The sequence below is a fragment of the Eubalaena glacialis genome, chromosome 14 (assembly GCF_028564815.1).
Source record: "Eubalaena glacialis isolate mEubGla1 chromosome 14, mEubGla1.1.hap2.+ XY, whole genome shotgun sequence".
NCBI classification, from domain to species: Eukaryota; Metazoa; Chordata; class Mammalia; order Artiodactyla; family Balaenidae; genus Eubalaena; species Eubalaena glacialis.
The window spans coordinates 7,537,710-7,550,150 of NC_083729.1; the positions used below are offsets into that span (position 1 = coordinate 7,537,710).

Below are 12,441 nucleotides of genomic sequence, written 5' to 3' on the forward strand. Positions count from 1 at the left end.
GGAGTTCCCTGGTGGCCTAGTGGTTAGGAGTCCAGGCTTTCACTGCCACGGCCCGGGTTCGATCCCTGGTCGGGGAGCTGAGAATCCCGCAAGCCGTGTGGCAGGGCCAAAAACAAGGGGGAAAAAAAAATTCGAGGCTCAGAATGAGTGAGTGAACAAACGAAGAGTCAGCGTGGGGTCCACCCCACAGGCTGGAACTGCACCCAGTGGGCCTCAGACACAGAGGCAGAGGTACCAGTCTCAGCCTGGCCACTGACAAGCCACGTGACCCTGGGCACATAAAGCAGGGGCCCAGAGAGCCAAGGGTGCTGACCTTGATCTCGCAGGTCAGCTGGCAGAGGGACAGGCTGCAGAGCCTTGGGGGAGGGCAAGGATGCCCGTGGGCCAGGATCTGCCCCTCTCTCTGCCCCTCCAGCTCGGAGCGAGGGCTGCAGATGGTTCCTGGCTCCTCCAGAAGGGGGCGCCAGAGCCAGGGCTGGGACCAGGCATCCAGGGTGGGGCGGCCCCCCCGCTGTGGGAAGAGTATGGCCCCGGGCCAGGCGAAGATGGGGAGGGGCAACACCAGCAGCCTTAGGTGCCCGAGCACCGATGTGTGGGGATAAGCAGGACCTGGACTTAGGTCTCAAGGGCTGGTCAGTGGGTGGGGTGTGAGGGCAGTGCCCCCTGCTTCCCACGCCACCCACGCTTCAGCGGGGGGTGGGGGGCGAGGGGGAGCCTGGCCGCACGGCCCGGGCGGGGCACGGGCTCGAGCGGTGTGCCCAGGGGGCGCCGGAGGGGTGGCCGGCCAGGTCACCAAGTGTGGTGTGGGTACTTCAGGAGCCCAGGCTGGGGGCATCACCCACTCCGGACAGGCAGGGGGCAGAGAACGCAGGCCGTGGGGACCCCCAGCTGTTCCGTGCGTGTGAGGCAGGGGGTGAGGGCTGGGCTGGGGGAGTCTTCGCCTGTGGGGCTCGGGAAGATTTTCCGGGGGAGCAGCCTGGTCCAGGACGAGCTGTCTGGAGCCTCAAAGCCTAGCTGCCCAGGTGTGGCTGCCCTTGGATCTCCCCCTGAGCCAGGCCACGCTCCAGTCCCCACAGCCCTCCTGTCACAGTCAGGCCTCCGCCATCGTTTGCTGAGGGACTGGAGGACCTGTCCACTTGGTCGCAGCGCCAGACGGGCCGAGGAGTCTCAAGCGCGAGGTGCTGCTGCCCCCTGGTGGGCGTAGCCAGGAGGGCCGTCCGGGCCTGGGAGCGCGGATCCCCCAGCCTGGGTTCGGAGCCTCTCGGGCCAGCTTCATATAGGAGCTTTCTGTCTCTGTCCCATTTGACAGATGAGGAGCCTGAGGCCCGGGGGAGCAGCTGATTTTTCGCGGGCCACACAGCACACAGAAGCTGAGGCCGGGCTCCTGGTACCCGGGACTCGGAAGCCTGGTTGATAGGGTTGTCACATAAAATACAGCCTGACCAGCCGGCAGGTAGAGTAACCTGGGAAAACCTGACAAACAAGGATGGAGTCTGCACAGAGATGCAAGGTGACCATCGTAGGGGTCACCGTGGGCCGTGGGGAGCACAGGGCTACAGAAGACAGGCTGAGCAAGGCCTGCGTGGGCCAGTGGGCCACCTGCGAGGCAGCACGAAGGCTGCTCAGCCAGGAGGCTAGAGACGGCTGTGGAAGGCATGGACAGCGGCCTGGCCCTGGGTGCGGACGGGTCCAGGTGCAGGCTCAGGCTCTGACCCTGACCCCGGGTGACTGCACCCTGACAGGGCAGACGGCCCCGCCTGGGCAGTGACGGGGCTGCGGGGCAGAGGTGGGGGGTGAGTACTCTGCCCCGATGACTCGGCCACTTCCGGCAGCCTCAGGAGCTGGGTGGGCGCGAGCCAGCCCCGCCAGCCGTGCAGAGCTGCAGAGAGGCCCTGGCCAACGCCGCCCTGGCCCCGGCCCAGCCCGCTGGCCCTGGTTCAGCCGCTCGTGCGCGTGGGAGTTACACGACTGAGGACTTTTTCTCTGGGACTCTCTTTCCTCACCCAGGAGGCATATTTCATTTGATTCCTTTAAGATCAGCCAGACACGTGTAAAAGTGCGTACGCAGTCAGTCTCCACCCCCCTCCTCAGGCCTCCATCCTCCTGCTGCGCTTCTTGTCAGTTCTTTCAGAAGTTTCCGTGCGTGTGCAGGTATGCGCTTGCACACCAAGTTTGGCTTGCTTTTTGCACAGGGAATAGCTCACTGCACGGTGCTCCTCACCCCGCTCTTGCTCCAGCGTGGAGATCGTCCCCCACCAGCTCCTGCAGGGCTCTGCGTCTTGAAGCAGCCGTGTGTTCAGTGATCTCAGCAAGTACCCTCTTGACGAGCAGACGGTTGTTTCTAATCTGTGCTGTACAGACACTGTCACAATGAAAAGCCTTGTAAGCCGACTCGTCAGAAAATTCTTACAAGTAGACTTGTTGGGGCAAAGAAAATGTGGATTATTTTTGATATTGCCAAATTCCCTCCAGAGAGATGATTCTTGTTCTCGCTTTCCCATCTGCCTTGGGCGAGCCAGCCTGCTTACCCAGCAAGCCAGTGCACTCTCCTACCTTCGCCAAACTGACAGGTGATAGATTCTCATAGTTTTAATATGCACTTAAGTTTTAAAGTTTGTTCAAGTTCAAAGTTTTTTCTTTCCTGTGAACCTAAGTTCATGGCTTGCCCACTTTCTATTGAATTGTTTCTTTTTTACGGATTTATTGGAGCTCTTTTAACACAAAGAAAATTGGCCCCTTCCATGTGTGTTAGTTTTCCCATTTGCCCCTTGCATTTTTGACTTCAAATGTTTTCTTCTTATAGATTTGTGGCCTAACCTGTCACAATGAAAACTTTCATCTGGGATTTACTGTGGTGTAAGGAGCATCAGTGACATTTTACTTTGCCCAGGTGGTTACCCGTTGCCCCACACTCCCTGTCCCCAGTCCTGGGGTGGACCCGGCAATCTGCATTTTGAGACGCTCCCCAAGTGATTCAAATGCAGGGCCTGCCAGGCTTGGAAACCACTTCCTTTACCTTGGACCAGTAGCCCCTCCCACGGCGGCCTGCGTGGAGACTCCAACACCCTCAGGAGGAAGAGTCACCCACTGCCTTGGTGGAGGCCAGAGCTATATTCACTTCAAATCAAGGTCTAGAAATGTCATTTCTATGAATGACCAGACAGTACCATCTATAATGGACATAGGTAAGTGAACACTGCAAACTAGAACTTAAGAGGGTCCTGGAGGACAGTGATGACCGACACACGCCCAGCCGTCTGAGATCTCCATCCTTTTGCCAAACTCGCCGGGAGTCATTTGGCCCAGCCCAGGCCGTGTCACCATACAAGCTCCAGGGCTCACAAGTGGCTTCACCAAGCTGTCAAGAGCCAGGTTCAGAGGCTGTTGTGTGGGCACCATGGGACTACCCTGGGGCTACTTCTGCCCCCACCAGCACTGGCCAGTCGGTTGGACTGCACTTTTACCTAAACCGGCTGAGAGAAGAGCAGTTCCCAAGCCCTCAGTACTGCATACTTTTTGAGTGGGAAACCTCTCCTCTTTTCAATCCAAGCTCAGTGCTGTCACTAGGGCATCTTGTTATTCCTTACTTCTGAAGGTAGATCTGATTTCCCAAAATCCTAGGCATGGCATCTAGCTTGCATTTCTTGGCACTTAATCCATACAGCACACCAATTCCTTTACTCTGAACATTAGCAGCGGGCAGACTGAGGACCCAGAAAAGGATGTGCTCACAGGAAGTGGGACAGACAGTCCATTTAAGTGTTCTTTCCTCTATTCTGCCCAGACTCCAGTCAGACCTATTGTCTCTGTGGCTCCTGAGAAGTCTTATTCAGGAGTCTGGCAATAAAGCAATGTCCTCAGGTCCAGGAAAGGACACCAGGGCTGGTGACAAGCCAAGCCCTGGTCTGGCTAAGCAGCCAAGATGTGACGTCAGCGATCACAGCAATGTGCTGTGTCCAGGTGGAACTCAGGTCTTGGGGGAAGGTGGCTTTTTAGAAACACAAGTCACTCCCCTCAACCCCTTGGTAAAGGTACTAACAGCATCAGCAGAAGCGCTTCATTTAGTCCCTGAGATGCAAGAAGCTGCAGCATTCCCATCTGTACCACATGCTGTCTCCCCGTGTCCCTCTAAAGAAGCTGGTGAGACACTCAGTGCCGTCTGCAGTGTCTGGTGCAGACAAGTGGCAGTTACTAAGGTGACACCTGGCTTTTACATGGCCTTCCTTTCCTCCCTCCTCCCTGTGCTACAGCAGGAATTCACAATTCCCATTTTGGAAATTTACTATGAGAGCCTGCCAACCTTTTCTGAGGAATGGGGGTACAAGTTGAGTAAGAGAATATAAAAGGCCAAGGTCGGAAAGGTAAAGATCTACAACACGTGTAACAACTGCCAAAAGCGGTGCTACATTCCTAACTAGTTGTAACTATGCAACTAGTGAAGTCAAGATGGGGAGGGCCTGTGTCTAGCCTCTGGAGGCAGGGTTCAGAGGGCCTGGGCACCAGCCCTGCTCACCGCAGGCCGGCTAGTTAACAAGGGTCTCTGGGCACTCCAAGCTCACAGTCGCATCCAGGGTGGACTGAGCCATTAACAGCAGAGACTGCCCACTGTCTCGCCCCTCCTTTTCCTTCCACCGCACATGGGGCTAGACCCACTCACTATTCTTTCCGAGAATCCACAGCAAACTTCCTACAGGACTCGCGGACTTGAAATAAAAGCGTCAAACAGGAAAAAGGCATTCCATGGATCTTCAAAATATTAAAAACCTGTCAACTCCTTAGTCCTCTGGGGCAATTTTCTCAGCCTATGGGAAAAAACATCAATTCCCCACCTGTAAAACACACTCAAGGTGAGCCATTTGGAATGGACACACTGTAAAAATTTCCCAATGCCTAATTATTTCAAGATACTTTATTTACTTTAAAACAGGTCGCGACACTAAGCTTCTGGCCCATTCCGCCGCCGCGCAAGCTACAAACGCTTGCTCAGCAGTTGAGGGGCACGCTTTAGTAGCACGTTTGAAAAGTGAATAAAAATCCATATAAAACAAATATTCAAATAGTTTCCATAGGAACACAGATAAGTGTGACCCCATCGCCTAGTCTTCCACATTGCTGCATCTGTGCCAACCCTATTCACATAGACATCCAAAACTAGCAGTAATTAAGTTAAGTGGTCCCCCCCAAACCCTTAAATCAAGCTAAACGCGCAGTTAACAGCTACAAGAATGGTATCTACACATTAATACGAGCTGAAGCACAGGCTGCTGGGTGCCGTTTCATTCCACTCTCCCAAGCACAGGACACAGGCAGAGTGCCAACATCCTGCTCCTCTACTCCGGGTGGGAAGTCGTGGTTCTGGATTTGCTGCATCAGTTGCCTGAAAGAGACAGAAGTGGCATGTTCAGAAACCCTGAGTCACCCCTCACTGAGCAATTTCACACCGAGAAACTGAGAATAACTTATTCATGAGCCTATTTATGCCCTTGGTTACTATGTCATCAGGAAGCAATTCAACGTAGCTCTACAGCAAGCATTTCTTCAGAATCATCTTTATGGTAACAAGGAAAGCACAAGTCACAGACACTAATTAAAATATTCTAGTTGGGGCTTCCCTGGTGGCGCAGTGGTTGAGAATCTGCCTGCCAGTGCAGGGGACACGGGTTCGAGCCCTGGTCTGGGAAGATCCCACATGCCGCAGAGCGACTAGGCCCGTGAGGCACAATTGCTGAGCCTGCGCGTCTGGAGCCTGTGCTCCGTAACAGGAGAGGCCGCGATAGTGAGAGGCCCGCGCACCGCGATGAAGAGTGGCCCCCACTCGCCGCCACTAGAGAAAGCCCTCGCACAGAAACGAAGACCCAACACAGCCATAAATAAATAAATAAATAAATAAATAAAATTAAAAAAAAAAAATTCTAGTTGCATAGAAATATCCTGATCTTTTCTAAAATGATTATGCCTTAAAAATCTGAAAATACAGATCACTATTATTGAAGAGATTTTCCTTCCATTGTATTTTCCAAAATTTCTAAAGCATACATTAATATGGAGAGAAAAACAATTAAAAAAAAATGTTACTATTTAATCCTAGGTAAAGCAATTTCTTATTCGGCAAAAGCAAGCATAACAAATCCAGGAAGGTTTTATTTTCTTATCGGAAACATAAACACACACACTGTTGTCACTAACCATGTTGGCCCTGACATCACATAGTAGATGGTCGGTCTCTGGAATCCATTGAAAGTAGAAGCAGCAGCGACAGTGTAAGCACCCATGTTTTCAAAGAGCATCCAATCGCCCACATGCATCTCGGGCAAGTTACAGCGCTCAACAATGCGATCCAGGCCATCACAGGTCGGTCCCCAGATGCTGGATGAATAATACTTCTCATCTGGTTTGGGTCTCTACATTTGAGAGAGGAAAACACACCTGCTTACACGTGTTCTGACCAATCATCTTAACTGCTGTATACAGCATGTTCAGAAGGTACCTTCTGCAGAAGAGGCTTCACGTGTGCATGATCGTAGAGGATGCAGTTGAAGGATCCGTATACTCCATCATTCACGTAATACATAAATGTCTGTTCACTTGACTCATCTTCATCTAGAAAAGCAGAATTAGTCTCAATTACCACTTTATGTACCAACTTTGTTATACATGCGATGATTCATCCTTTGTACGTACCATCAGAGCCCGTCTGTTCCTTTAATACGCGTTTTTTGGCAATGATATTAACTGCTAGCGTGAAAGCTGATGCAACATAGTATCTGCCTGGCTCAGCTATGATTCTAACTCCAGAGTCTGATGGAAAATACTTGTCCAACGCCGGGTTGATTACACTGGTGATCTACCAGAGTGAGATAGAAAAGAGCAGTTGGTCATCAAGGGGAACTCACACAGACCAGCACTTTGTGACATGACACATCAAAAACACTGAGAGCAGTCATCAGTAGAGAGGTTTACCCTCAAACAACAGCAAAAGATAAACATCTCCCTGAAAACCAGCCTGTACATCCCTGTGGTTTCATTTTGATTCCCCTCCAGACACCCTTTCTACCCTCTTGAAGATGTTATGGGTATGATTTTATTAAACAATGATACAAGTTTATTACCACTTACAAAGTGCCTAAATGTTTTTATCTAGCAAATACATGCCAACAGAACAAAACTTTCTATTCTGCCTATTCACATAATTTTAACAAAAAAGAGTACGGATTTATTTTATAAATGAGTAGCATATAATGGCCTAACTTCTTCTAGTTCCTTGACCAGGGATCGAACCCGGGCCCCCTGCATTGGGAGCTCGGAGTCTTATCCACTGTGCCACCAGGGAAGTCCCTTAAGTACAATTTTAAATAGCACAGAAGTCATTCAAAATACCACACCAAGACATTTATTTTCATGTTTGTAGAGTCCCTTTACTATCTGTTAAAACTAGTAAGTTTTGAAATATTCCAAAAAGGAACTTGCTAAGAGCTACAGATTATAGTTTTGTTATAAATTACCTCTTCAAATTTAAGCTTTACATCCTCAGATCCAGGAAAGCCACCACCAATATCAAGCAGATACATGTTGAAACCAACCTCAGCCTAGAGTCAAGAAAGTTAATTCAATCAAATTAAGTCAATCAAGTAGCCAGATTCATAACAAGTCATGAAAAATGCATGCAGCAGATAGGGTTAAATGTCTGTAATATGAGATGACGTCTACAAAAGGTCAATTCTGGAATTGGGACTAGTTATTACTGTCATCCTTGCCCCCCTCCTCCCACTTGGGGTTCACATATACTCACTCCCATGTCAAAGACACAGCGGGCATCAGAGATGGCCTGCACAAAGGTCTCCGGATCAGTACAACCACTTCCGACATGGAAGCTGGGGCAAAAAAAGTAGAATATGCTATTTCTTACTATTTCTGGAAATAACTATTCATAGTGGGAGAAAACCTGTAAAACTTGCATTGTCTAATCTTAATCTCTACCTCTGCCATCACCAAGATCTCACCTGACACCAATGACATCAATATCTAGCTCTTTTGCCCGTTCCAAAAGAAGCCTGCTGGTTTTGAGTGTGGCACCAAATTTGACACTGAGGCGACAGACTGCTTTGGAATCATCAGTGGCAATCCGCAAAACCAACCTAGAAGCAAGAAAAGTGTATCAAGTTTCCCATAACAGAAGATCACCTACAGCCATGGTTAAGACAGAGACTCCTTGGCTCTGATACCCTGTGGTTTGAGTCTAATTTGGTTTTATTAATCAAGAGGGTTTAAGCTTTTTTCTACTTTGTCTCTGATCCAGTACACAGATAATTTACTAAAGTATGGAAATCTAACAACTGGAAATTTGAGTTTGTCTGCCATTATTATACAGATGCCACATCTGACCCTGCCCTCAAATGGAGAAGTAACTCACTTGGCCTTTGGATGTGCCCTGGCAACTTTCATCAACTCAACTTCACTATCAAAAGTCATCATCTGGACTCCATTATTGGCAGCGTATTTAATCTGAGACACTTGTTTACAAGGATTTGCATAGATAATCCTCTCTGGAGGCACCCCGAGACTCTGCACCAACTGGATTTCAGTCTGAAAAAGAAGAGGTGTTACAAGACATGTAGCTAATACATGGAAGCAACAGAAAAACATGGGAAGCTGTCACCATCCCCACTCAATTCACTAGCAACGCAATTCCTGCCCCAGCAACACAATTTCGATCTGCCCTGCTGGGAACACCGAGGCCATTACAATCACGTGAGTTCTGGGGCTTTTGCTCACCTTGCTGGCACAGTCAAATCCTGTCCCTATGGCAGCTAGGGTCTTCACTATGGTTCTGCTATCATTGCATTTGACTGCATAAAAGGGGGTGACCCGAGGAAGAGCTTTAAACCATCTCAGATGTTTCTTTAGGATGTCTCCCAGGTCCGCAACATAGAAGGCATCCTTATCGTCCTGCGGTAACAGGAAACACATCAGCAGCCTAACAATATGTCCAACATGCAGCCTTCCCGTCTCTTGCCCGTCATTCTCATGAATCCTACTCTATTTAGTCAATCCCTGGCATGAATATCATTATTATTGGAGGAGCCATAGCCAATTAAATTCTAAATTCCCTAATAAGACACTTCCATTTCCGCAAGACCCCACTGAAGCTTCCCATCCAACCCAACATTCTCAAAGCTGCACTCCCAGCAAGGACTTAACATACACTTACAGAAGAAGAAACTTCATTAATTTTTTGGTCCAGAATGTCCTTGGCAGTAAAGCCTTCATCCAAGAAATGGCAGTCAAACTCTTCATTACTAAAGTTATTCATGGTTCCTTGATATCTTTCTGAAACAACAAACTGCAAACAGGGCAGACAATTTACTCAGAAGTCTTAGCAATACTTAGTAACTCCTAATAAGATAAACCTGCAACAACCATGAATACTTACAAGGGAAACTAAGAGATGAAATTTAAAGAAATTATGCCAGCTTTTCACAAAGGCAATTCTCCAGGAATTCCAAGTCCCAGTGAAGGATGGGCGTGCCCTTGCTGCAGCAGTGAAAATGTCCTGACAAACGCACAATCTGCTGTCCACCTTCGGAACACATTAAATTGGAAGATCAGTTACTGACTGATCACACAATTTAGCACAACTGAGCACACACAAGCAGCAGGACTACTCAAGCACCCTCCACAGATACCTCACTCACTGGGTTTGGGAATCCCATTATTCCTAGGTTTAGGTCACATGATCCCATAAACCTCAATGGAATGAGGACACCACAGATTCAACACTAGATTTTTTTCACACTGAACTTCCATATGTAGTACTGACCACCTCAAAAAAAGCATTTCAAATATCCCTGGTAAAAAATGCTGAATGCAGGTTTCAGAAGCTTTCCTGCACTTAGTTCACTGATAGGGAAAAAGTTTCATGACAGTTAGCTTACTTTATTTCGGATCTGTTTCTCTTTAGAAGCTTAAAATAGCATGACAGCAATTTTTCAAAGTTGCTATATAAACATCTTGCTATTTCCTAAGTCTTATACAGAAAAACTTTTAGTGACTAACAGGCATCATTGCTCTCAATTTACTGAGTGCTCTTAAGTTTCCTGAGAATTTTATGAGTTAATTTTCATGCTAGGCATGTGTTTTTTAAAACTGCAATCTTCAAATCAACATAATGTATTACAGTTGCTGTAGCTGATCAGAAATCAGTATTCTTAAACCAGCACTGCCTACTAAATTAGCAATTCTGGGAACCTCAACTGTCCTTACAGGCACTCTAATACTTGCTTAGCTATGAAGGATCATCACCTGGTAATAATTTTTGACTAACTTTATGAATAACAAAAATAAGCCAACAATAATTTATGAATAAGCAAAAATAAAGCTCATTTAACAATCAGAGCCACTGTCCTTGGCCTTCATGAAATGCGACATTGGTCAATGACAGTTATCTTAAGATTACTGATTTTAACCTATTTAATTTCTGCCAGGGAGGGCTACTTTTCCACTGTGCAACCCGCTTCAGTGCCTGCAGCCTACGGGCAGAGGCCAGGCAATGGTTCAGGGCCAGTTTGCTCTGGCATGGGACACTATGAGAGGCCCAGGGGGACGGGCCTGCCATAAATCCAAACCCATGCACGGCAGAACTTGCAAGACTTGATCTAATGTGACTTGCTGGCACTGTCAACCTCCTACGTTGCCTAAATCGCGCATAGGGGAAGGGAAGAGACTTAACTGCCAGCAAACCCATTTTGTCTATATAATAACATTTAAATACGCTCACCGGTGACAGACTGGGCTATTTAGAGTCTTGTTAAACATTTTTAAGGCAATATTCAGGCTTAAGCTTAGGACGTTTTTGTTTCTCTGAAATACACCCCTACTAAGTATTTTGCTTTCTTGTATCTTTCAAAGCTTCATCTCAATAACTTTTGATATAGAGACATTTCACCCAAGAACACCTTTTGGTATTCTTTCTGTATAGCTAAGTTACTTAAAATGACTCGGATTAGCGCAAGATAGCACCTCTCTGCTATGAAATGCTTTACTGCCAACTGGGTAACGTTAGAAAAGACAGGTACTAATTCAAACAGCAACTGAAAAATTTACAAGTCAACTAAATTACGCCCTATTTTAGGTTTGAATGAAGTCAACACATTCTTTGTCGTCCCTAGACATTTCCAAGAGGTTCTACTCCCCACACTTTCCCCCATTATTTCGGATTTTCAAACACAGTTGGTCTTTTTGGGAAGATCTTGGGACTGGCTCCTATGCCTAAGCCTGAACTGGGATCTTAATAATATAGGTTTTTCTTGACTCACCAAGTCATTCAAAGACCCGTAAACAACTCTAAGCCATGGCCGGCTGAGTATTACCAGTTGTTATTACAAGGTTATCTCATCTCAGCTCTAGCGACCCGAGTGGGTTTCTATAATGGGTCATTCGCTCTGTACACATAGCACAAATAAAAGCTAAAATGAAAAAAGAAAAGGAAATTCCAGGGCAACACGGCGGAATGGCACGTCTCTTCCGTCTAGAAGTGAGTGCGAGCGATGGGCGCCCGGAGACCTGCGCCAGCTCGCCTCTAACCTCTCCTGCACCTGCTACCGGACTGCCAGATGGGTTTTTAAAAAAAAACAGCGGTTGAAGGAACGACCGACCCTTTTCAACAGCTTCCGGCTCAGAAACCCTCACTGACGTGGTTCGGGGGAGATGAACCCCGGGCCGTTCCAGCCCAGGCTGCCCTGAGCCGGGAGGGCGGCCGCCGTGCGCGCCGGGGGCCGGCTTCACCGGGGACGCCAGGGCCGGGGGCGCAGCGGCTCACCGAAGTCAGGGGCCAGCGGCCGGCTCTGCGACCACGTGTCCTCGCAGCTCCAGGGCGCGGGAGCTGCTCCGGCCTCAGGCCGGGCCTGGGCGCAGGGACACGTGGCCGTCACCCCCGCTCCCCCGGCCTTCCAACCGCCCGGACGCGCCCCTCTCACCTTAGAGCGCACGGGCGTCGCGGGCAGACCCCATGGAGACCAGACGCCGCCGCCGAGCGCGCAGGGCCGCCGGCCGCCCCGCCGCTGTCCCCGCCGCCTCCGTCAGCCGCCCGCCCGGCCGCCCGCCGCCTCACTCCCTCCCGCGGAGAACCGCCGGCCCGAGGTGGCGCCGGAGCGCTGGCAGAGGGACGGCGGCGGCGGCGGAGGCTCAGGGGACTGACAAAGCCCAACTCGCCGCCGCTCCGCTACTTATAGCGCCGCGCGTGTCGTCATGGAAACGCACCAGCTCAAACCAGCCGCGATCGGTTCCGTCCGGGCGTCCTCCCAGGGAGGGGGCGGGGCGCGGCGGCGGCCAACCCGGAGCCGGGCGGAGGGCCGGGGGGCGCGGGCGGTTAGACGTCAGCGCATCCGAGCGCCCCCCGCCCCTCCCGGGCCAGCTGCAGGCCCGCGCAGGCGCACACGCCGCGGG

At 49.7% G+C, this 12,441-nt stretch overlaps 1 protein-coding gene and 1 non-coding gene across 2 annotated transcripts; both read right to left on the bottom strand.

The window, feature by feature from the left end:
* Positions 1–4,894: 4,894 nt before the first annotated feature.
* ODC1 (ornithine decarboxylase 1) lies at positions 4,895–12,204 on the bottom strand. Its single transcript, XM_061210735.1, has 12 exons — positions 11,973–12,204; positions 9,431–9,577; positions 9,209–9,340; positions 8,773–8,946; positions 8,411–8,583; positions 8,001–8,135; positions 7,790–7,871; positions 7,503–7,586; positions 6,682–6,844; positions 6,488–6,600; positions 6,187–6,401; positions 4,895–5,377 (listed from the first exon to the last, which is right to left on the bottom strand). Exons 3-12 carry the CDS (start codon positions 9,308–9,310, stop codon positions 5,233–5,235), a joined length of 1,386 nt encoding a protein of 461 aa, XP_061066718.1. The 5' UTR covers positions 9,311–9,340; positions 9,431–9,577; positions 11,973–12,204; the 3' UTR covers positions 4,895–5,232.
* On the bottom strand, positions 10,497–10,628 carry LOC133074888 (small nucleolar RNA SNORA42/SNORA80 family). Its single transcript, XR_009697287.1, has one exon. It is a non-coding gene; the product is annotated as a small nucleolar RNA SNORA42/SNORA80 family (small nucleolar RNA).
* Positions 12,205–12,441: the final 237 nt, after the last annotated feature.

What these genes read in the sequence shown, in the direction of transcription:
- ODC1 (XM_061210735.1), bottom strand. Translation starts at nt 9,310, where the DNA reads ATGAATAACTTTAGTAATGAAGAGTTTGACTGCCATTTCTTGGATGAA. An exon ending in GCTGTGTCTTTGACATGGGA is followed by an intron (nt 7,587 to 7,789) that starts GTGAGTATATGT and finishes TCTTGACTCTAG; the next exon opens with GCTGAGGTTGGTTTCAACAT. An exon ending in TGAAGCCTCTTCTGCAGAAG is followed by an intron (nt 6,402 to 6,487) that starts GTACCTTCTGAA and finishes TCTCAAATGTAG; the next exon opens with AGACCCAAACCAGATGAGAA.